Source organism: Agelaius tricolor, unplaced genomic scaffold, assembly GCF_023055355.1.
Source record: "Agelaius tricolor isolate 1412-34295 unplaced genomic scaffold, bAgeTri1.0.p SCAF_7, whole genome shotgun sequence".
Lineage (NCBI taxonomy): Eukaryota > Metazoa > Chordata > Aves > Passeriformes > Icteridae > Agelaius > Agelaius tricolor.
This window is the reverse complement of record NW_027269267.1, coordinates 33924284-33946169: the sequence shown is the minus strand read 5'-3', so window position 1 is coordinate 33946169 and position 21886 is coordinate 33924284. Positions and strand designations below refer to the sequence as shown.

At 37.2% G+C, this 21886-nt stretch overlaps 1 protein-coding gene across 1 annotated transcript in view; it reads left to right on the top strand.

Annotated features, from left to right (window-relative positions):
• The window catches only part of ITGBL1 (integrin subunit beta like 1), a 126202-nt gene that overhangs the window by 92829 nt on the left and 11487 nt on the right, over positions 1-21886 (top strand). Inside the window, exon 8 of the mRNA XM_071430887.1 lies at positions 15388-15504. Coding sequence (XP_071286988.1) covers positions 15388-15504 — 117 coding nt within the window. The remainder of the gene's footprint in view (positions 1-15387; positions 15505-21886) is intronic.

Below are 21886 nucleotides of genomic sequence, written 5' to 3'. Positions count from 1 at the left end.
TGGATCCAGTTTTGTTTGAAAGGATTGTACAGATCAATCATTAAAACTTCTATATACTTTCTAGCAGAAGCAGGAGGATGAGATGAAGGCTGACATGGAATTTCTTGCCCTTTAGTGTCGTGTATCCAGGTCTTGTTCTGTGTGAAACTTTTTACAAGAACAGGTAGTGATAGGACAAGGGAAATGGCTTTAAAGTGGAAGAGAGTAGATTTAGATGACATGTAAGGAAGACTTTCTTTCCTGCAAGGGTGGTGAGGCACTGGAACAGGTTGCCCAGAGAAGATATGGATGCTCCATTCCTGGAAGTGTTCAAGACCAAGTTGGAAAGTGTTCTAGAACTCTGGTCCAGTGGGAGGTGTCTCTGCCTATGGCAGGGAGGTTGGAAGTAGATAACCTTTAAGATCCTTCCCAAGCCAAACCATTTTGTGATTCTGTGAAATACAGAATTTCACCATTTGACTTATGAGCAGATTTCATGATGTTGCAGATCTGTGTGCATGCACTACTGTATCTGCCATTCCAAATTCTTCTCCATTTGGAAGTTATTTAAATTGGACATTTCTAAATGGTGGTGAGGTTATTTTCCTTAGAATTATAGTGATCTTCTGTGTCATAAGTCATGTGATCATGTGATTTTGATACAGCATGCTGTGAAAGCTCAGCATTTTTTGCATTTTTCCCTTAAGAAACATCCATACATGTGGTCTTGCCTGGGGTTCATATAAAAATAATACCTGCATCCATCTGTACTACCAATTTTCAGATCAAGTTATTTTCAGGGAAGAATTCTTATGAAAATTATTGCATTTGCAGTATAGAATCAGAAGCATTGAATCATAGATTCGTTTGGGTTGGAAGGGACCTCTAAAGGTCATTTAGTCCAACCCCTTTGTGTCGCAGACATCTTTTTATGAAAATCCTTCCTTGAAGCTTTTTCCTCCTGAGAAGCTGAGAAGCTTCAGAGACAAAATGTAAACAATGGTTATCTGCTGCTGTGGAATGCAACAGGCAGGTCTGTGTTTGGTCTCATGTAGATGTTTAGAATTAATAGCCAATCACAGCCCAGCTGGCTTAGACACAGTCGCTGAGCCACAAACCTTTGTTATAATTCTTTCTTTTCTATTCTTAGCTTAGCTAACCTTCTGAGAAACCTTTTCTTCTATTCTTTTAGTATAGTTTTAATGTAATATATATAATAAAATAATAAATCAAGCCTTCTGAAATATGGAGTCAAATCCTTGTCTCTTCCCTCATCCCAAGACCCCTGTGACCACCATCACACCTTTGCAGTGAGCAGAGATATGTTCAGCCTGTTCCAGTCTTTCAATACCCTCATTATAAAAAATGTCTTCCTTATATCTAATCTGATTCTACCCTCTTTTTTGTTTAAAACCATTTCCCCCTGTCATATCAAAATATTGCACTCAGCTTGTCTCTTAACATTTGAGATGGAGCTTGTTTTGTTTTGTGTACTGATTTTATTGGTCTACTAAACACTGAAACTATGCTCAACAGTGGTAACTCTTTTTGGATAAGCCTAGGTTGTCTTTCAATTAGATACAAAAGTGAGGCAGGGTTGTGTATAGTTTCAAGTGTATTACTTAGACTGTGTAAACTATTCAAATTGTGGATAGTTTTCCATTGTGCCATGAAACTTCTTGGGAAAATACATTTCTTTTTCATTAATTCCAGCTATAAATAAAGTAGTGGAGAAGCAGATAGAGATGGGTGTAATGTTTCCTGTTGTGATCTTTGAGACAGAATGGATGAATGAGTCATTCATTTAAGTAGCAGTGCTGATAATGAAGGCTTCAAGAAAGATATTAAATTCTGTCATTGTGATCTGCCTGTGCTCGGGCTCTGGATCCTGAAAGCGACACTCCCAGACTGTCCAGGTCTGCTGCAACACAGCCTGCTCTGGCAGTTGCCTGCTGATGCTTTGCCTGTTAACCCCTTTTACCATCAAAGCTTCTGAAAGCCAGACTATTACTGTGCAAAGTGGAGAGTCCTGATGTCTCTGGCTGTGATGCTGAAATGCATGCAGCCTCACTGCTGGGGAGAAGGCAGGACTGCTGCTCTTGGGAAGGAAGTAGAGAGTGATTGACTTTTAAAAATAAGTGCTTCATTTCTGTGTTTGTACGTGCACTGCAGGAGTTTTGGTGTGTTTTGCATGCTACTGATGTCATAGTACATGTTGTTGCTGATTGTTTTCAGCTAATGTCTCCACTGCTCTTTTTCCCTCTCACAACTGAGTATCAGTTTCTGCCCTTGTATCTACAATTTCCACCCCCTGTAACTCATGCCTCCCACTATTTCTCACAGAAAAATAAAGAGTTCTACTGATTATTTTTCTTATTTCTTCCCATTCCCTCAGCACCAAGCCTCACTAGCCTTCCCACTCCAGGAAGGGGGAAATGAAAATAGCAACAAAATCAGTAATCCTTCTGCGCAGACTCTTATTTGCTACTGCCAGTGCTCTGCCACAACTCAGATTCCTGGGTAGAAGGGTTAAAATCCAAGCAGTTGCTGGAACCTTACATCTTGCTATATGAGAATCTAATAACACAGAAGTTTTTCAGTTGCATGGAGCTACTGAGGGGAAGACTTAAATACAATTTCCTTATGACTATATTAGCAAAGAGGAGCCAAACCACATTCTTTGAAGAAACAAATGCTCTTTAGATCATTACTGCTTGCTGTTATAAACAAACAGAGGAAAAGCAAAACAAAAAATTATTAGCTTAGACAAGTGATTTGTAGAATTAATTGGTTTTTAAGTATAGCATTAAACTGTTGCTTTTATATATCTGAATTATTTAGAGTGCTTTTCTCTAGAACAGCAGTAAAACGAGACCCCACATTAATGCTGTATTTAAAACAATTTTCAGAACTTTAAAATTGGTAACACCGTGTCTGTTTTGTTTCTATAATAAAAAGTTTATGGCGAGTATGGTATACTCCATCTGGGCCTGATTTCCAACTGAAATCAGGTATGACAGAGATTGTCAAACTAATGTGTTCTATCTGGTTAGCCATAATTTGGGGTGTTTTTTGTTTGGTTGGTTAGAGTTTTGTTTTTGTTTGTTTGTTTGGGGTTTTTTGTAGTTGTTGTTTGGGGTGTTTTTTTTGTATTTGCTAAACAGACTTTTTTTTGGATTTGTTTTTTTTTTTTGTATTTGCTAACCTCTGACATTTCCTGGAAGAGGACTGAAATGAATTTTTGGTAGTCTGTAAAAATCCATAAGAGCAGGCATGGCTTTAGCATTAATTCATGGCATGCTAAACTCAGAGATGGCATCCTAGTGCTGGAACAATGTTTCTCACCACTAGGATTTGCCTCCTGCCTGCTCTTTCACATTGCTTCAGTCTCTCACAGTGAAAGCCATGAACAACAGACGCTACTTAAACATGCTGCAAAACTTCAGGGTTCATCTGCAGTGGTTATTGTGAACCACAGACTGGGCTTCACAGCTGAGTTTGCTCCCGGGACAGCCACCTTCCCTGTCTCGGGGGAATGTGAGGATGTGGGGTTTTTTCATAACACCACTTTGCAGGCTGACTGCTTTTAATACACTGGTTGCTAGTGCTCTGCTTCTCAGGGGCTGTAATCCTGCTTCTTTGTTGTAGACCAGCAGGTGGATTGCTAGTGATTGCCTGAATTCAGATCCAAGGTGAAACTCAGAAGGTGCAACCATGCACCATGATCCTGAGGGTGGTTTGGTGCAAGTGTGTAAGAGGTAGGGCGGCCATAGCACTGATGGAAAAATTTTTCTCAGACAAGAACTGGTAAAGCTGGTAAAGTTTTGAAACATGGTGGTGCAGGAAACAGTGTTTCTTTCTATTGCTTCAGTGGTCTGTAAAATAATATATTACTTCATACTTCAGCAAGGTGGATGTCTTGATTAATCTGAGCAGTCTTGCTATGGAAATGGAGTCCAATTATGTATTATGGAAAATATATTGGCTCTTTCTATAGATAAAGTAATTTGGACTTGGAAAGAAATGATTTTGCTTTTAGAGGATATGATAGGATTTTACTCTCTTCCCACCACTGTTTGACCTAGCTATTTTGTTTAATTCTCTTTTAGTGACAATTTTATTCAAATTGGAAAAATTTTCCTGAAAACACCTGGGTTTCCATTTGCTGGAACATCTTCTGCAGAATTACTCATCCTCATCCCTTTGGCACGCCTTTGCAGTTTGGAGATTAATTCGCCTCATTTTGCAAAGTGTCAGTCACAGGCTCTCCTTCTTACTTTGTTCTTTCTTTTGGCTGATCATTTCACTTTCTGTCCTCTCACCATTACCCACTTATTCTTCTGTGGGCTCTGCTGCTTACCTGCCTCCCTTGCCTGTTCCTCAGGGATGAGAGCAGACCTCGTCGCTCTCTACAACGACCCAAAAGGAGGTTGTAGCAAATTGGTCTCTTCTCCCAAGTAACAAGCAGGAGAACAAGAGGAACTGGCCTCAAGTTGCACCAGGGAAAGTTTTAGATGGGATATTAGGAAAAGTTTCTTCACTGACAGGGTGTTCAGGCAGTGGAAAAGGCTGACCAGGGAAGTGGTTGAGTCACCATCCCTGAAGGTATTTAAAAGACATAAAGCTGTTGCACTTAGAGATGTGTTTTAGTGGTGGCCTTGGCAATGATGGGTTAATGGTTGGACTTGGTGTTCTCAGTGATCTTTTCCAACCTAAATGATTTTGTGATTCAGCCACTTGTAGGCATCTTTGCTCTTCTTTCCTTCCATTTTGAATCTTAATTTCTCAGGGTGTTTGGAGCAATCCAAACTTATCCTTCAAGCTTTATTTTTCTGTGTAAAGTGTTTTGCTTTTATGTCCTGACTTCATGACCAAAGGTTTTCCATTCATCTCATCTAAGTATGAACTGTAAAAATCTTTTTTGCCAGATTTACAAGTTTTGGATATATCTGGCCTTAAGTCTACTCTCGTATGATTTCATTACTCATCCAAATTAATGCTTCATCCTTATCTCTGCCATTCATCTGGGTATACTTTCTTTGGTGGAACTTAGATTACATTTCTTACATGTACATATTCCAGAGCATACTTACCATATGTAAGAAGTTGTTTTAATGTTCTTCTCTTCTCATCATATCCCATCTTCTCTTGCCTCTGAAACCATTCAGATAATTTTTCCTGCTCCTACCTTTAAATGTAAAAGCACTAAAAAATAAAGAAATAGCTCCCAGAAACCTCTCCCACCTTTAAATAGGCATCTCCATTGTGTTTCTACTTTGTTGACTTTCACTGCTTTACCAGTCAACTTTAGTTAGGCTTAAAAATCTACTGAAATAAACTTCTATAGGGTTTATTTGAAAAATGTGGTTTACATGAAGGGTTGACCCTTGCAAACCCTAACCTCAACCCTTTCATTCCTCTCCCCTGGAATAACCTTGCTCTAAAGTTGTGAAGAACTGTTCCTAAATAGCTGCAGGGGGTAGGGAGTTGCATTTGCCTTTAGATTTCTGTAATAGTGACTGCTGTCTCTGGGAACACTATGTTCTCCATACATTCATTAGTGGGAAATAGGCAGATTTAGTTTACAGTTTGCTGGACATGCTTAGAAAAAGTACTTTGGGGGAGAAAAGGTACACAAATTGCTACAGCAGCTAGCTTTGATGCATTCTTTCTCTATGCAGAAAGATAAAAACCTTCAGGGTTCACTGGATAGGCCCAAATTTCTCTCCTCAGTTGTTTTTGGCTTGGCAGATACTTTTTTGCTAGAATATTATAGTGAATATTGCTTTTTCCTTGAAAGGATTGCTATTTTTTTCCTAGCCAGCAATCTTATTTCTGATGAAGTTTTAAATATTTAATAGAGCAATTGGTCTGTAGAAATAACTATTTGCATTGTCTTTGTTATTCTTACATGATGACTGAGGAAATTGACAAAGCAGTACTTTGTGTAGTATCTATACTTATTTCCAAAACAGAAGAGGATAGATGTTTTCAATTTAACATAGAATTCCCTACAGTACTTATCAGGCTTTACAGTCTTAGCATTTTTAATCAGTTGTAAAAGATCGTCTTACTCTCTGATTTATATAATAGACCTTAGGTTTTCTATTTTTTTGAGTCATTTAACTGCAGAATGTTTCCAATGCTATAAAAAATGACATTTTGTTAATCGTACTTTCATCTTTAATTTTTCCATGTCTCAATGTTGATAACAGTATCACTTTTTAAACAGCGACTTTTAAAGACAGAAATGATTAGTCATAAACCAAAAGAGATACAATATTTAATATCATGCATATGACTGAAATTTTCCTCAACATTTTGTTGAGTAAAGTTTTCAAGGGGCTAATGACTGGTCATGGGTTTTGAATTCTTCAGTTGCTGGAAGTCTCTTAATGTTTTCTGGGGAACACTGGGGACTCAGAGAAACTATGGGAGGAATTGAGAGTTCTATAAAACTTCCCTGGCACTCCCAGAAGTTCTTCTTGTGTATAGCCTAACAGTCTCTGCACTAAGGAGAAAAATACTTCCTGGCTCCCTGGTTTCCACTCAGTTTCAAGCACCTCTTTTGCCCACTGATGGTGTTTCCTCCTCTCCTGTCTAGTGCCTGGCACTGGCCAAGTGAGGCTCTCCCAGACATCCCTGTTTTCAGTGCCCCACTGAGAACAGACACAGAGCAGTTGGTGACAGAGTGGATCAGGACTGAAAGCAGCTGGTGGAGAAGAACCAGGCTGGCTGCACAAGACTGCTGTGTTTTGCATCTACACCTTAAACACACAGGTTAATCTGTTGGTTGTGGCTGACCAGCAAAATAAAGGTCAGTTGTAGCCAAGACAGAAATTTGGCAGGAGCAAATCTTCTTTAGCAGTGATCTTTCTAGAAGTTTTGGGGCTAATTCACACTGTAAACCTGATTTTGTGCTCTCAGAATTAGCAAGGCTGAGTAAAAATACACCTGGCTCCTAATTATACCTATCCAACTCAGTCTTACCAGTGTCCTTGCCTGCTCATGAGGTTCTATCATGACAGATGAGCAAAGAGGGAATTCCTTTCAAGGACTTTAAACAAGTACGCACCTGTAGAGTGATACATAATGTGCCTGGCTGGTCCTTTGAGAACCCTTGAGTCACTGGTTTGTCAGTGCTATGCACTCTTCTTGAAATCTGCAAACCCCGGGTTACTGGCAATGGAGAATTTACTACTAATACTTCAAATCATAGAGTGGGGAAATGAAGGATTGTGTCATTTTCCGAAGATAAACTTTGCATTTAAAAAGCTGTTACTCCTTCAAAAGCTGTTACTTCTTCATATTCCATATTGGATACTTTTCCACAGAGCCAGCCTTTTTGGGTGCTGGGAAAAAGCATTATTTCACAGATGCCATTAAATCTGGGGCAAAGATTTTAAGAGCCATAAGGCAGTGTCTCTACACAGATTAGAGAGCCTTGTAACAAGCGTCTAGTGCACAATCTTGCCAGTTGGCAGCAAAAAAGGAAAAATTTGCTTAAGAGTAAGGGTAAGAGCATTTTAGCTTGGAACAACTCAGTAGATGATGCAGTTGCTAGGAAATGTCTTTCATTTTTGGAAAAAGTCTTGAGGTGAAAGCTAATCAATAAGGTAGATACAGTGTGATGTCATTTGTTGCCATGGTTTCTGAACTTGGCAGTCTGTTATCTGCAAATCGTATTGATGGTTGCTATGCAGTTGAATGTTTTCATATTGTTGTTTTATTGTTATTAAGCACTTTAATCTTAGCTAAAGCTTCAAAGAGCAGACCACTTAGGAGTTTAAATGTTTTAATAGGTAGGCTTCTATTACAACCCTAAAATATCTTGAGTTTTTCTATCTAATAAATAACAGGCTTCAGCAGGAAGTGAACAAGGTTAACATTTTGGTGATTAAATTTCCACAAAGCAGTTGACATTTTCTAGTAAATTAATCTGCAAATTAAATACCTCTGTGGAATGAGTGCTATGACTCTTTACATGGCAGATCATGTGAAAAAGGGGATAAGCAGTCAATCATCTGGATGATAAGGCAGTCAAATGTATGAAGCTCTAAATGGCTGAAAAGCCGTGATGGTTTCTTGAACAATGGCCTTTTGTTTCATGTGTCTTCCACAATGGGATTGTGAAGTCTTTATTATGTTTGGGTTTTGCTAGAAAATATTTTGTAGCAGCTGAATAAGTTGAAAAGGAAATGAGACTTATTTTTCCTGATAGTTGTCAGTGTGAAGAGAAAGCATTCTCAGGTCAGATCCTTTAAATCAAACATAACTTCATTTTTAATGTTCTATGGAGATGTTAGTTTTAGTAGAATGCTTTGTATCCTTTGCTTGATTTAGTGGCATCTCTTGCAGTATTTTTTCTTCATAGTTTGAGTTTTTGAAAGCATTTTGGGGGGAAAGAATGAAAAAGAGATGAGCAGGGGAAGGGAATTTAAAAATCAGATGATGGCTTGCTGAATTCTAGGGTTTGTACATCTTAAGAGTGAAATTTGCCATGCTGTCTATTTTTCTCTTTTTCCCCAATGTATTCCTTCTCCTCCCCTTCAATTTGCACTGCTCTCTGCCTTAACAACACATTTCTTTAGAAAGTGTTTTGCCACCTTCTTTCTTGTCTTTTTCACACATCTCTCCTCTTTGTGGTGACTTTGACTATCACCTTTCATTTGAACAGAGAAGTAATTGCCTTCCTAGTCCTACTTGTCCCCTTAATATAGGGAGTGAACTGTCAAGGATGCACTCCCAGTGGGAGAACCTGAGGAAGATGTCATGAGGAAAAGTGATGCCTACAGCCAAAATCCTGCTCCTACAAAGAGGGCAGGGGTGTCCTGGGTGACTCCTTTCCTGGAACTCCTCTAGAAATTCCCTGTTGGCTGTGCAGAAATACAAAAGGAGCTTTCGAGTGCATCCTCAAAGCAGGGCTACTTAGAGCAGGCAGATGGAGGAGACGTGTCAGCTTGATGATGACAGCAGATGTCAAGCTAACAGTCTGAAAAGGAAGCTAGGAGAGCAGCAGTACTTTTTACCAAAATTTTTAAAGAGAGGGAGGGGAAAAAATGAAAAACCAAAAGTAGAATAAAAAGAAAGGCAGCATGGAAAAGGAGATACAAATCAGTGTTGCTGACTGGCAGGAGCTCTGAAAGACTATCTGATGCTAAATCTGTAAAGTGGTGCTGTTGAGTGGAATTATCTAAAGAAGTATTTCACTATTAAGCTGTCACAAAGAAAAAGCATTTACTTCAGGTGCCATATGCCAACTGTGCAATCAGACTTCCAGTCATACATCCTGTGTGTTCTAAAGCTGGGGGACAAGTCTCAGCTGTTTGAAGTCACCCTTCCATGAAACTTGCTTTTACAATACTGGACGTTCAGTTGCTTGCACTGTTGTGAAGGTTGCATTGTTTGGGATAGCATACTTTTATTTTTTGAGATCTTTTTATCTTATTTTATCTTTTTCTATCTGGGGTTTTTTGTGTTTTTAGGTTTTATACCCTTAAGAACAAACTAAACTATCAGACCTTCTTTGGTACTCTTTCACATCATAAAGCAATGAAATTTTTAAAAAATTAAAATAAACATACTTTTTCTGTTTAAGAAAATATGCCCATGATACCTGTTATATAAGGGAAGTCTTGTACTTTGTACTAGTGAACAACTTGATAAAACATACTGTATTGGAAAGTCTCAGGCAGCTTTAACCAAAGACTTTCTTAATTTGTGAATTTCTGCTGTTTTCCTTAGGCCAAATATTTACATACATTTACATCCATTTATTTCAGACCTGTTGATAGTTCTAAATGTGGTAGCTGATGCAGTTATTGCAGCTGAGAGGTGACCAGTAAGACTAAGAAAAATACAGCTATTTAACCTAATTATATACTTCAGCTACTGTTCATGTTATTTCAATAAAAATCTCAGAACTTGCCATTAAAAGTTTGCTTTAGTGTACAAAATTCTTGAAAATAAAAACCCCACAAAATTCTGAAGTTTGTAAATTACTTTAGATTTATTAAAGCTGTTTTCATTTCATTTTATGTTGGTATGATTCAGCTAAGCCCTTCTCTGGAGCTTTTATATCTTTCGTTGAGGTCTTGGGTCAGTGATGCTGCAAATAGGCTTTTTATTGAGTAGACTCAAGGCATGTTTACTTTCTGTATACTGATTTAGAAAGAGAAAGCTAGTTCTCAATCCAAACCCAAGCAAGTAGTTGTTCTTGTAATAACTGCCAAATGTTTTTTCTTGTGTATGAGGAGATAAAGGCATAAATTTATTCTTCATAATACAGTGCAGAAAAAAAAAGAAGTGATTGTTGATTGAACATTTTGTGGAAAACTCAATTGCGATGCAATTTTCAAATTATCTCCACAAAAACAAGTCCTTCATCCCAAACCTCCTAACAGTCCCCAGACTTTCATTGTTTGAGTGAGATCAGTCAGATATTTAAAGAAGTTCAAAGGACACTTTTGTATGTGCTTAAGATGCTTCCAAAGGCTCCCTTCTTCTGACCCCTCATAAACCACCCAACAAACCAGATCCAAGAATTGCCAGCATTTCAAAACCTAAGGATTCTTTCATGTATAAAGCAGAATTATTTTTTATCTAGTCTATACAATATTTATATATATATATTTATTTTTTAAAGCCAATCTAGATGGGAATTAATTCCAGGAAATTTTTGGAATAGGACATACAAAACACACAATGCATGGCCACTAAGAAACCTGTAGCTGTTTCCTGCTTGAGTCTAAATTTCTGCACACTGATCAAGCTCAGCTGGAGTGTGCTGCTCTGACCCCCTCTGACTGAGGCACCACCCTATTTTTTGCAAGTGTTGCATTTTGTTTTCCAATTTTTTGGTACTCTTTGTTCCCTTTACTGGTCTTTTATTCCCTCCACCATTCAATCAGTGAATTACCTTTTGCCTTACTTGAATCTGCTACCTTCTGTTACTTCCTTTCAGCCACATCTGCTTCCCCTCACCCTTTATGTGCACTGAAACTTTGTGATCTTCTGTACAAATCTTCCCATCCCTCCTCTCTGATTTGCCATTTCTGAACCCGAACATTGTTTTAGATCATCTTGCTCACATCCAGCATGAAATGAGTTCTGTTGGCAGAAGGACACAGCAGCTTTACTGAATGTGCTCAAGTTGCCTGAGATTATGTGATAAAAAAGAAATTGCAATTTCTGATAGGTAATGCTTTCAGATGTTAAGCCTGGGACAGCCATGGGGCAGAAAAGTCCTTACTAAAGGCAGATTCCCTCCTATTTATCAGTAGCCTGAAACACCATTTTTTTGATATACCAGATGAACCTGACTTGCTTTTACCACACTCTCAGTGCAATTTGGCACTGTCTTCCTTTCACAAAAAACCAAAAACATAAACAGAAGAGAGGCTTTGTTTATTTGTTTTCATTTAGAAGATAAAAATTCATCATCCTGCACAGAAAAATCCTTTATGCTATAGAGTTACAGGCAGGGAAAGACAATGAAGTATATCTTATTATATTCAGTGTTTATTTTTACATTGAAAGCTGTTACTATCTCTTCCTTTGCTGGCCAAAACAGGGTAAAAATGCTTTATTAAAAAATTATATACTTCTAGCATAGAGTTTTAAAATTACCTGTACAAAGGAGACTTTCAGTCAATCCATATAGGCAACTGGAAATTTGTTTGAATGCAAGCAGCTAATCGTCACAGCAATTTGCATGGGGACAGGTTTAATGTAAATCTAGAAACTGTTTAGTTATATTTTATAAATGTTGGACATGAGGAATGAAAAAACTCTATAGTAAATGGGGAATAAAATCAAAAGCTAAAAGCTTACCGCATTTTTCTTTAAAATTCAAGAGTCAATTATCTAATGAACTGGTGTTTTGATGAGATGTGGCACTTTAATTCCCTTTAAAAACAAAAAACCCCAACCTAAGCTGATCTTTTGTCACTCTTCAAGCACTAACAATTATTAGTGATAACTTAATACTCCTATTGACATCAATGGGAGGAAGAAGTGTGAGGAAATATTAAGACTGTAGGCAAATAAATGTCTTGTATAATTATTCTATTCTTAGCATCTTGCATTGCAGTAAGTAGCTTAAGCCTTTCAATGCTAATGGCTCATATAACTTCCATGATAAAGCTGCCTTCATCTGAAGCCATCTGATAATGACATTTACCCTCCCTGTTTAGCGAGGAAAAGTAGAAGCCACTTGCTGTAAGATGTCTGAGGTCAACTGGTTTCTTTTTACACAAAAAGTGTAGCTCTTGCACAGATGGTTGAGAAGGTGCAGAATGTTGTATTCATCCCATGTTTAATTGTTTCTGTATGCCTTGGAATTTAAAGAAAATTTAGGTTGTATGGCAGTAGCTTTCCTTGTAGGTTGCTATGGTAAACCTAATATTCTATACAAAGAAGGAGTATGTTTAGTAAAGTGCTAATCCCTTTTCAGTATAATGTGAGCTTCAAATTACTTTTGCATGATTGAATTTGTTTGGTAAGTATTTTATCACAGTAGCTAAGAGAAGAAGATCACAGAATAAGGTGTGGCTTCTGATATTTCAGCAGCAGATGCATACTATATAGTTAGCTGTTCAGAAGCAATAGGACTTTAGTTCTTTGTTAAATTATCTCCTTAGAGTAAGCCCAACTTACATAATCTAACCAAAATCTCACTACTTTTGGAGACAGAATATTTTTGTAGCCAGTACAAAGTGGCATTTATTTAGTGACACCGTTAAATAATTTCTCGTGCTGAATTTGTAATGTTTGTAAAAATAAAGGAACTAATAATTTGACTATCAATTTCAGCAGCAGTGTAATAAACTACTACAATTGTATTTTTGAATATTTAAATATAAAGAAATAGCTCAAAAAAAATCCTTTTCCAGAGCACTTGCTGCTTGAAGTTTCTGTCTATTTTCAAGACACTTTCAATTCTGCTGAGTCTGCAGTCAGATGATCTAAACCATATTTAGGCGTAATTTAGGTGAGAGCCAGGCAAAAAAAAAAAAAAAAAAAAAGGCACAGATTGAGCAAGTAGTGCCTAAATTCTCTTTGATCATGTATTTCTTGCATGAAAAAATGTGTTCAATCTGTCTAGGGATGGGCTTCCCTCCATTTTTCTGCTGGTGGAACTGTTGCACATTAGCTAAAATGAATAAATATTTCTTGCAGCAGGGACTGAGAGGAGCCTGTTCCCACTGCAGCACAAGGGACCAGCCACTGGACTCTGACTTATTAAATTAAGCATTACAGAAGATAATGCTTAGTTACAGAACATGCAGGATCCTCATTACAGGACCTTCCTTTGTTCATTCCTCTTGAGGATTTTCCATCTCTAAAGACTCCTCCAGTTTGCTTAAAATGATTTTACCATCTTCAGGCATCCTTATTATAGCAATGTCTGGCCTGGAGACCACTGCTGAAGATTCTCCTTTTGTTTGTGTCCCAGTCTCCACAACAGATGGGTCCTGTTCATCAGGAGCCTCTCAGCCTGCAGGTTCCTGACTGTTCCTTGGGACAGGCTGATGTGGCACTTTTGCAAAAGTGATCAGGTTGCCTAAGGTAAAAGCATAAAAAGCCACAAATTAGACTCAATAAAATTCTCAGTATATTTAAGCACCAAGGATTTTTTTTCCAACTTCTAATGTGGCTGTCCTTGACAAATAATTATAGCCTAGAGAATGCAGGCCAATAGCATCATTTTTTCTGTAGGCAATCATATCTTAAATTTTGACATGATTACTAAGCACAACTCTATTTCATGATGCAGTAGATGCACTTCCAATAAAAAGTTTCTTTCTGAAACAAGTATCCTCATATAATTGACAATGAAACATAGTTTTTAAACTATGCATATAATAAAAGTATTAAGTATTTACTCTAATTCTCTTTTGTATGTCTTTGCTAAAATTCTTGCCCTTTATGTCCTTCTAGATTGAATCCTGGTGCATAAAATGTCAGCTCAGAAGTGCAATGTATGTTGAAGCTTGGGAAGATGAAGAGTACAGAAGTTGTAAAATGAGCTTAGAATTTTTTTTCCATAAGTAAAAAGATTTCTCCCTATTCCAACTTAGGCTGACTGTTTTCTTTAAATAAGAAAAAAAAAAAAGCCAAACAAAAAAAAACCAAAAAAAACCCCACAAACAAATATAACAAATTAAGGTTAGAAGTTGAGAAAGGAGGTAATCATTTGTCAGTACCTTACCCTAAAATGTTTTACTGTCATGACACCTACAGTTAGAAAACCTCTACTGAGGTTTTCATTAACAGTCCTTTCCCGTTCAATAAAATATTTCAGCAAATGCTGGAAAAAATTAGTACAGTGTGTTGTGAACTCTCTGGTTGCATAATGAAAGGCTGCACTTGGAGGATATTTTTTTACTTTCCCGCAATACCATAAATTTGAGGGTTGCATTCAGTAGAGCAGTGACCAGGCCCAAGTTGAGTTTCATTGATGCTGTGACTAAATTAAATAAATAAGGGCAGGTTTTCTGCATCCTAGTCCATATCCATGGTGGCCATTTTTTACACAAAATATCCTTTCCCAAGCCCATCAAATGTATGAGTTCGGTCCATGATTTGTGCCATTTTTAGAACGTTCTTTCCCAGAATTGCATAAAATAATTTAAAAACATACAGAGGCAAATTTTTAGAAGTTAGGGCCTGTTATTTGAACTGAGTTTGTCTCAGATATGTGCAGTATAGGACTGTCCTGGAGTTTAATTTTTTTCACATCTGACCATTTAGTACTCGATGCTCTTAGGGTTTTGGAGTGAACTCCATGGGAACTTGGATAAATATGTTGTCCCTTTAAGTCCAGAGGAGCTCTCCTGTAAATAGATTGATGGAAGGGGAGACTGTGACAGAAGTTGTGCTCATTTCCCCAGATCTAGACAAGAAAAATTACAGGGATTTTGCTTTCAAAAAGTTGACAGGGTATTTGAAGAATTATTTTGCTACATGAATAGAGAGTATCTTAGATAGCTCTGTGCATAGACTATTTAATTCTGACCACATTTATGCTGGTGTTTCTGAGATATGTGCTAAATATTTTAGATCAACTATAGAGGTTAATTATGCAGATAAGCATGGACCAGCTCAGTTATGCTAAGTTCAGATATGAAAAACATGCAGTGCTAGTGATTGCTTATTGTTGCCATTTCCACTAAGATTATAACAGTGATATACTTTCCATCTGGTTGCCATGGAGGAGGAATAGTTTTGTTTTGCTATGATTTTATTTGTTTGTTTGTTTTAAATTGTGTTTATGAGTTATACTTTAATCAATGCAGTGTGACTCGTAGTTTGTCTTTGGGGTCAGCATGCAGCATAAACTTGGGGTTTATTCAATCTATTTTACTTTACTGAAATCATGACTCTAACAATTATTTATTCTTGCAGGGAGATGTGAATGTGGCCAATGCACTTGTTTCCCTCCAGGAGACAACAGAGTTCATGGCAAAAACTGTGAATGTGATGATCGACAGTGTGAAAATGCAGATGGCGATGTCTGTGGGGGTATGTGTTCACTTAATATCACATAACATAGCAGAATTTAACAGCACAACAGAACTTGACTGTATATAGCTTTCAGTTCCCCTTGATTTTATAGAATAATGTCACTATAGACTATTTACATCATTCATTGATAATAAGATGGCAGAATTTTGTTAAAAACAAGCACTAGAAGTATTGAACATGTTAGAAAATACTTATTTTAAGACTTTATGTGTGCTAATACATAAATGGAAGTGCTGTATTCCATCAGTTCCATCAGACACTTAAACAAAAACCTAGAACATTAGGTAACCTTACGTTGTATTTAGTTGTGATGCTTTATTGAGGGTGTTGTAATAAATCTAAAAGTACTGATGACCAGAAAAACTTTTAAATATTTTGTATTCACTAACAGTGATATGACTGTTTTCTAAAAAAGTAGCAAAATATGTTATGAAAGAATGTAAAATGCTTGAGAGACAGTGTCATAGTAATTGTAGATGCAGATGGTTTATTTAAGTATTGGCAGTGAAAGCCTTACATTGTGATATTTCAGTAAAGTATGTTGGTGTTTAGCAGTATTTCAAGGTAGTTTTGGATGTGTAAGTGCATGCATACCACATGGTATTTTATAAGCAGCCAAATAATATTTATCATTAACGCTCTCTTTCTAGTTTTTATGTGCTTTGTTTTTAAAATGACTCTTTGATTCTAAATGTTAACAAAGTTGTTTGTATGAACAATGGCACATTGAATTGTATTCCTTATTTCTATGCAGAAAAAAGAATTTATTGCTTCATGTTCCTCATGTACATAAAAAATTCTGACTACAGGGAATATTCCTTCAAGGTGTCTGCCATGCAGAATATAGACATATGTAGGAAATTTTGTTTTGAATATCTAACTAGCCAAAAAAACAGTTTACAGCATTCAGAGTAATTCAATAATATCAGTGTATAGGAAAAAAATTTAATTTTGTGTAAAAAATACCCCACTGAAAATCAGTTTCATATTTGTTAGATGTTAAATAGTTGGGACATAAAATTCATCATTATCCATGCTAAAAATATCTCATTTGTTTATATCACTCATATTTTACATTATTACTTCTCCATCTCTTTCTTCTAAAATGACTCTATGTCATTTTAATGCTTCTGTCTCAGGCTGAACTTCCTGAAATATCTTGCTGAACTGTTTATTCTTTTATGTTTCCTTGTCCTCTTTTCATTGCTATTTTTCTACCACTGTTGCTGCCTAGGCAATCACAGTAAGGACATAAGCCCTTGCTAGTAAATCTGTCTTCAGAGCATTATAAGCTGGACTGTGTGGGGTCTGACAGTGAGCACTGAGTGCCTGTAAGCACAAAGAAGGAAGAGCAGTGTTTTCAGGTTAAATGCATACTGAACTGAGAAATGTGAGTGACAACCAAAATTATTTGAATAAGAATTGTTACTGGCCTTCTCCAGCCAGCAGAGACTGATTAATAGCTTGCTTTCCAGACCAGCTGTCCATGCAACGATAGAAAGACATGAGGTGAAAGCTATGATAAATTAGGGTACAACTGAATGAGATCCCATGGCCATGTTTCTGCATGATGGTAGTGAGTCATTCGCTTAAAAATTCAGCTGTCCATCAATGCAGTACCAAGAATAGAGACTTAATGCCTCCACAAAGACAGAGGTTGCAGGAGGACACAGCATAGATTTCACAGCACTCTGCTATTAGAAATTGATTCATATAATTATGGAATCACAGAACAGTTTGGGTTGAAGGGGACCTTTAAAGATCAGCTAGTCCAACCACTCTTGACATGGGCGGGGAACCTTTTCACTAAGACCAGGCTGCTCAGAGCTCCATCCAACCTAGCCTTTTTCAGGGGTAGGGAATCCACAGCTCTTGGCAACCTGTTGCAAGTCTCCACACTCTAATAATAAAAAAGTCTCTTCCTTATGCGTCAGCTAAACCCATTTCCTTTCAGTTTAAAACCATTACCCCTTGTCCTGTCACTACAGACCGTGGTAAAAAAAATCTCTCTTGGTCTTATACTCCTCCTTTATAATATTGAGAGGTCACAGTAAGGTCTCCCCAGGGCCTTCTCTTCTCCAGGCTAAACAGTCTCAAAGCTGTCAGCCATAAGAGGGGTGCTCCACCCTCTGATCATTTTTAGAGATAGTCTCTGGACCTGCTCCAACAGATTCATGTCTTCCTTGTACTAGAGACCACAGAGCTCCAGGTGGGGTCTCACCAGAGTGGAATGGAGGGGGAGACTCACCTTCCTTGACCTGCTTTCCAGGTCTTTTCTTCATGCTTCTTTTTCTGTGCCTCTGTACATAGACTTAATGTGCTAAGACAGGAGAAGGTATCTCATGCAGCCTTTTTGGGATAGATATGTTCTACCTAATGGCCCTTGCCCTATTGTCCAGGTTTTTTGATTATGTAAGATTTTCCCAGGTTTACTTCAGTGTTGATCCACAAAAGTATTTAACATCACATTTCCTTTGGCTTCACTTGGTTCTTTGAGTCCTTCATGTGCAAGTTAAGTGGTTTTAGTGTGCACATGTGGCCAAACAATCACATGTTTGCCAGCACAAGTCTTTGGCAACTCTGTGTTGCTTTTTTACACCAGGCTTGATATTTACTCATCCTGTAACCTGGTGAGACATACTTCTCTCTGCCCTCTGAGGTTATGGCTGAGCTGCTTGCTGCAGATGCATCCTAGGGTTTCAAGTGGTATTTATTTCCTTTATGTGTCCAGTCATGTTTTCCAGTGATTTCAGCACTGGATGCTCCACCTCTCTGGGCCAGCTATTGTCCGTTACGACTTTTTTCTCTTTCAGGATTGAGGGCAGGCAGACAGGAACTCAGAACAGTAAAGATCAATTTGAAATGGATTTGATAATGCCCTTAATTCCATTCACTTCAATTTGTTCTCTGGATGATTATTGGCCTAGCTATGAATTCTTGTCACAGCCAAGTAGCAGCCATTAAAGGAATAAAACAAAACATTTGGGGTCCTCTGCGTAGCACAAGTTCCTGTAGAATTGTGCTGATCAAAAACTCTGCAATGAAACTAAACCAAACAAAAACAGTAAAAAGTTGGTTGAAACTAGGATCACTAGCAAAGGCTTAAACTTGTAACAGGTAACTCGTGTACCAAGATACCTATAGGTAACAAGACTCTTACCTATGGATGTATCCATTTTGTATTATATCAGTGTATCATTCTGTGCTTCAAATAGTGGGCCACCAATAAGAATGTTAGAACATTGCTTTGATAAGGCCTTTTAATGTTTAGTCATAAATGTTTCCACTGTCTTTAAGAGTAAGAAACAACTAAGACTGGTCATTCCAGTAAACCTGTTCTTTGTCACTCATGACAGTGGAATACTTTAAGTCTGATCTCTTTATTTTCAAGTGAGCAATTCCATTTTGATAACTTTTTAGTAATTGTTTTGGCCAGAGCACATGAAAATACAATCATCACCAAAATGCGATCCTAACACTGTAGGGAATCTAGTTGTGTCATGCCACATCAAAGAGTAAATGCAGATTATCTTTTTTTTGTTAATTCCAATGTCTTTAGTTATCATTAGTTTGACATTCTTGTAGTACTAAAAAGGCTTCCAGAAGCTGGAGGAGTTGACTTATTCTTGGAGCAAATGCTGAGGTAATTTTTATTTCACTCCTTACACAGATTTGCCTTCACACCTCTCTCTTCTTGAAGTGTCAGAAAACAGCTCTGCAAAAACACCATGGTTGAGATTTTACTGGAGGAGAATTTAGTGGTGTTTTTGTTGGTTTTTTTTTTTTTTTTAGGAAATCCACTAGTAAATTAATTTTCTCCACTCAGATGCATCTTTTGTTGATTTCATCCTCTTGCATTCTCATGCCCAAATACAAGCATCAAAGGGTCTGCATATAATAGTTTTGGTCAGGATTCCTTGTGTGCGACACAGAACATGGATAAGAGATGCCACCCATCAAGTTTTCTGTAGGACTTTTTATTTCTTCTCAACCGACAATAAAAAACTGGTCTTTAAATAAATCTATTATATATTCAGGACCCAAAAGTTAGGGTGATCCTTTTGACTCACAATTTTTCTTACTTTTATCTCTGTAAACTTGAGGCAAGTCAGGTACCTCTTGTCTGTGCTTCCTGATTTTTGACATTCTTAGTTTGTGACATGCTGTTCATGTTGAGGTTATGAGGAAAAGAATGACACAAGATTTTTTCTGTGTCTGCAACGACATCTCTTGTTGTTGAGCACACACACTTCTGCCAAGTCATCATGACATATTGTTGTTCTGTGAGAGTGCAGCCCTTCTGATTTTGACAAAATAATACATTCCTTAGTTTACTCCTGTGACTGTGTTGTTGGTTATCAATGCAGTTCATTTGATCTCATTCTGGGGTTTCTTCTGACACCCACTTAGACATTTTCATCCATGCATCATTTGCACCAGGAGTTTATAAGACATACATCTACTTTAAGCCACAGTTCCCAGCTTTCCAATGATTTAAACTTTTAAATCTGAGACAGAAACTTCCATATCACATTCTTATAGTGATGGATTCCTGGATTGCAGTCATCACCAGGATGTACAATGCTAAAGCTCCCTCTCAAAGTCTGGTATAAGTTGCCCCTAATTGCCATGTTCCTTTGGATATAAAATTTTCATTACTATCCAGCCAGGCTAAATAACTGGATTCAGAGGAAGGTCTGCCTTTTTTTTTTTTTTTTTGAATACAAGATATACAACAGGAAATGTAAAATCTTTCTTTTTTATGGAAATTCTAGGTCCATGCTGCAGAAATCATGAATGACATTTATTTTTGTGATCTGTTCAGTGGAGCAGAAGCATGATATTTTCAGAGATCATGTTCTTATGAGGACCAGTAAGACCATAACCATAGAAATGAGAGAGCTATGATTAATTATATGCTTCATTAAGCAAAGCTAAGTATGGAACAGTTGCTGTCAGACAATTTCCTCATTTCTTGCACTAATGTTGATCCACAGAAACAGAAGTATATAAGATGTTTGTAGAAATCTCTAATATATGTAAAAAACAAATTAGGAAAGAAAAATAATACCTGTCACTCTCCCAAACAAAGACAGGTTTTGGCACTGACTGGTCTGAGAATTCAGAAATATGACTCCTGATCTACCATGGCTTCTCTGACTATACAACACATAATTTCAAAGTCTTCAGCCACCTAAATTAAAGCAATTTTTATCACCTGTGATTCCAAAGGCAACCCTTGCCTGACCCCAGGTTGGCTCCACAAGGACACAGCAGTGCCTGTCTGGCTGCTGCCATCATGAGGATGTCCTTGATGCCTTAGGGCATGTCCAATGCCACAGGGCATCTGAATTAAACCTCTGATTTCTCTGAGGTTCTTACCATGTTAAAATAAAAGTTTATATCCTGTCCCACAGCTCTTTCATCTGTTCTATCAAAGAGTCTTTAGAGCAGGGATCATATTCTTTTGATAGAGGAAACTGAAGAACATAAAATTGTTGCAGAATTCAGTACTATATATGGATATTGAATATACTAGATAGATATACTCTATATATCTGTATGAATAGAGAATTTTTATTATGGTATGTGTTATTGAAAAATGAAATTTATTTTCCTGGTGCAAAAAAACCCAAAACCCAAAAAATACAGAAAACCCAACCAACAGTTCATACACGTTTACTGAGCAAAACTGGTGCAAACAAAGGTGAAAATGATGGTATTAAATAGTGGAGAATTCATAGTTTAACTGGAGTAAAACTAATGTGAATCAGGGTTTTATCCTGACAATTCTAAGAGGACAGTTAATGATTCAGTGCCTCTGTCCTTGTGTTTAACTGCTTCATCCTAGCTCTGAGGCACATCCAGGGGCAGAAACAAATAAATTTGGAACAACCAGTAGGTATTAGATTCAAGAGTGATGATTACAGCTAGTACAGGTATTAATGGCATTGCATAGTCTGTATTAAATTAAGTTAATTTTAATTTTTTCTAATTTTTTTTAAAATGGACTACAGATTTATGTCCTGGTTACCCAGATATTTGTGTGGGTGTATGAAAAGTCAACACTACATAGATGCACAGAGAACTAAGTTTGTTTAGCTTTTCAGATAGCATAAAATATGATTCAGACATTTAAATTTAATTTTTCTGCTCAAATGGGCAATAAAGAAATTGCTAGTACATTAACATTCAAGTTGATTAATAGATATTAATTTTGTGAATCCAAAAGGTGCTTTTCTGTTGAGCTCTTTTATTAGGCTTTAAATAGCCATTACACTATTCCCATGCTTCCCCCACATTGAATTCTGTGCATTTTGTGCAGCAAGAGCCTGTCTCTGAGCAGGCCATGCTCTCAGAACTCTTAAGACATTAAGCC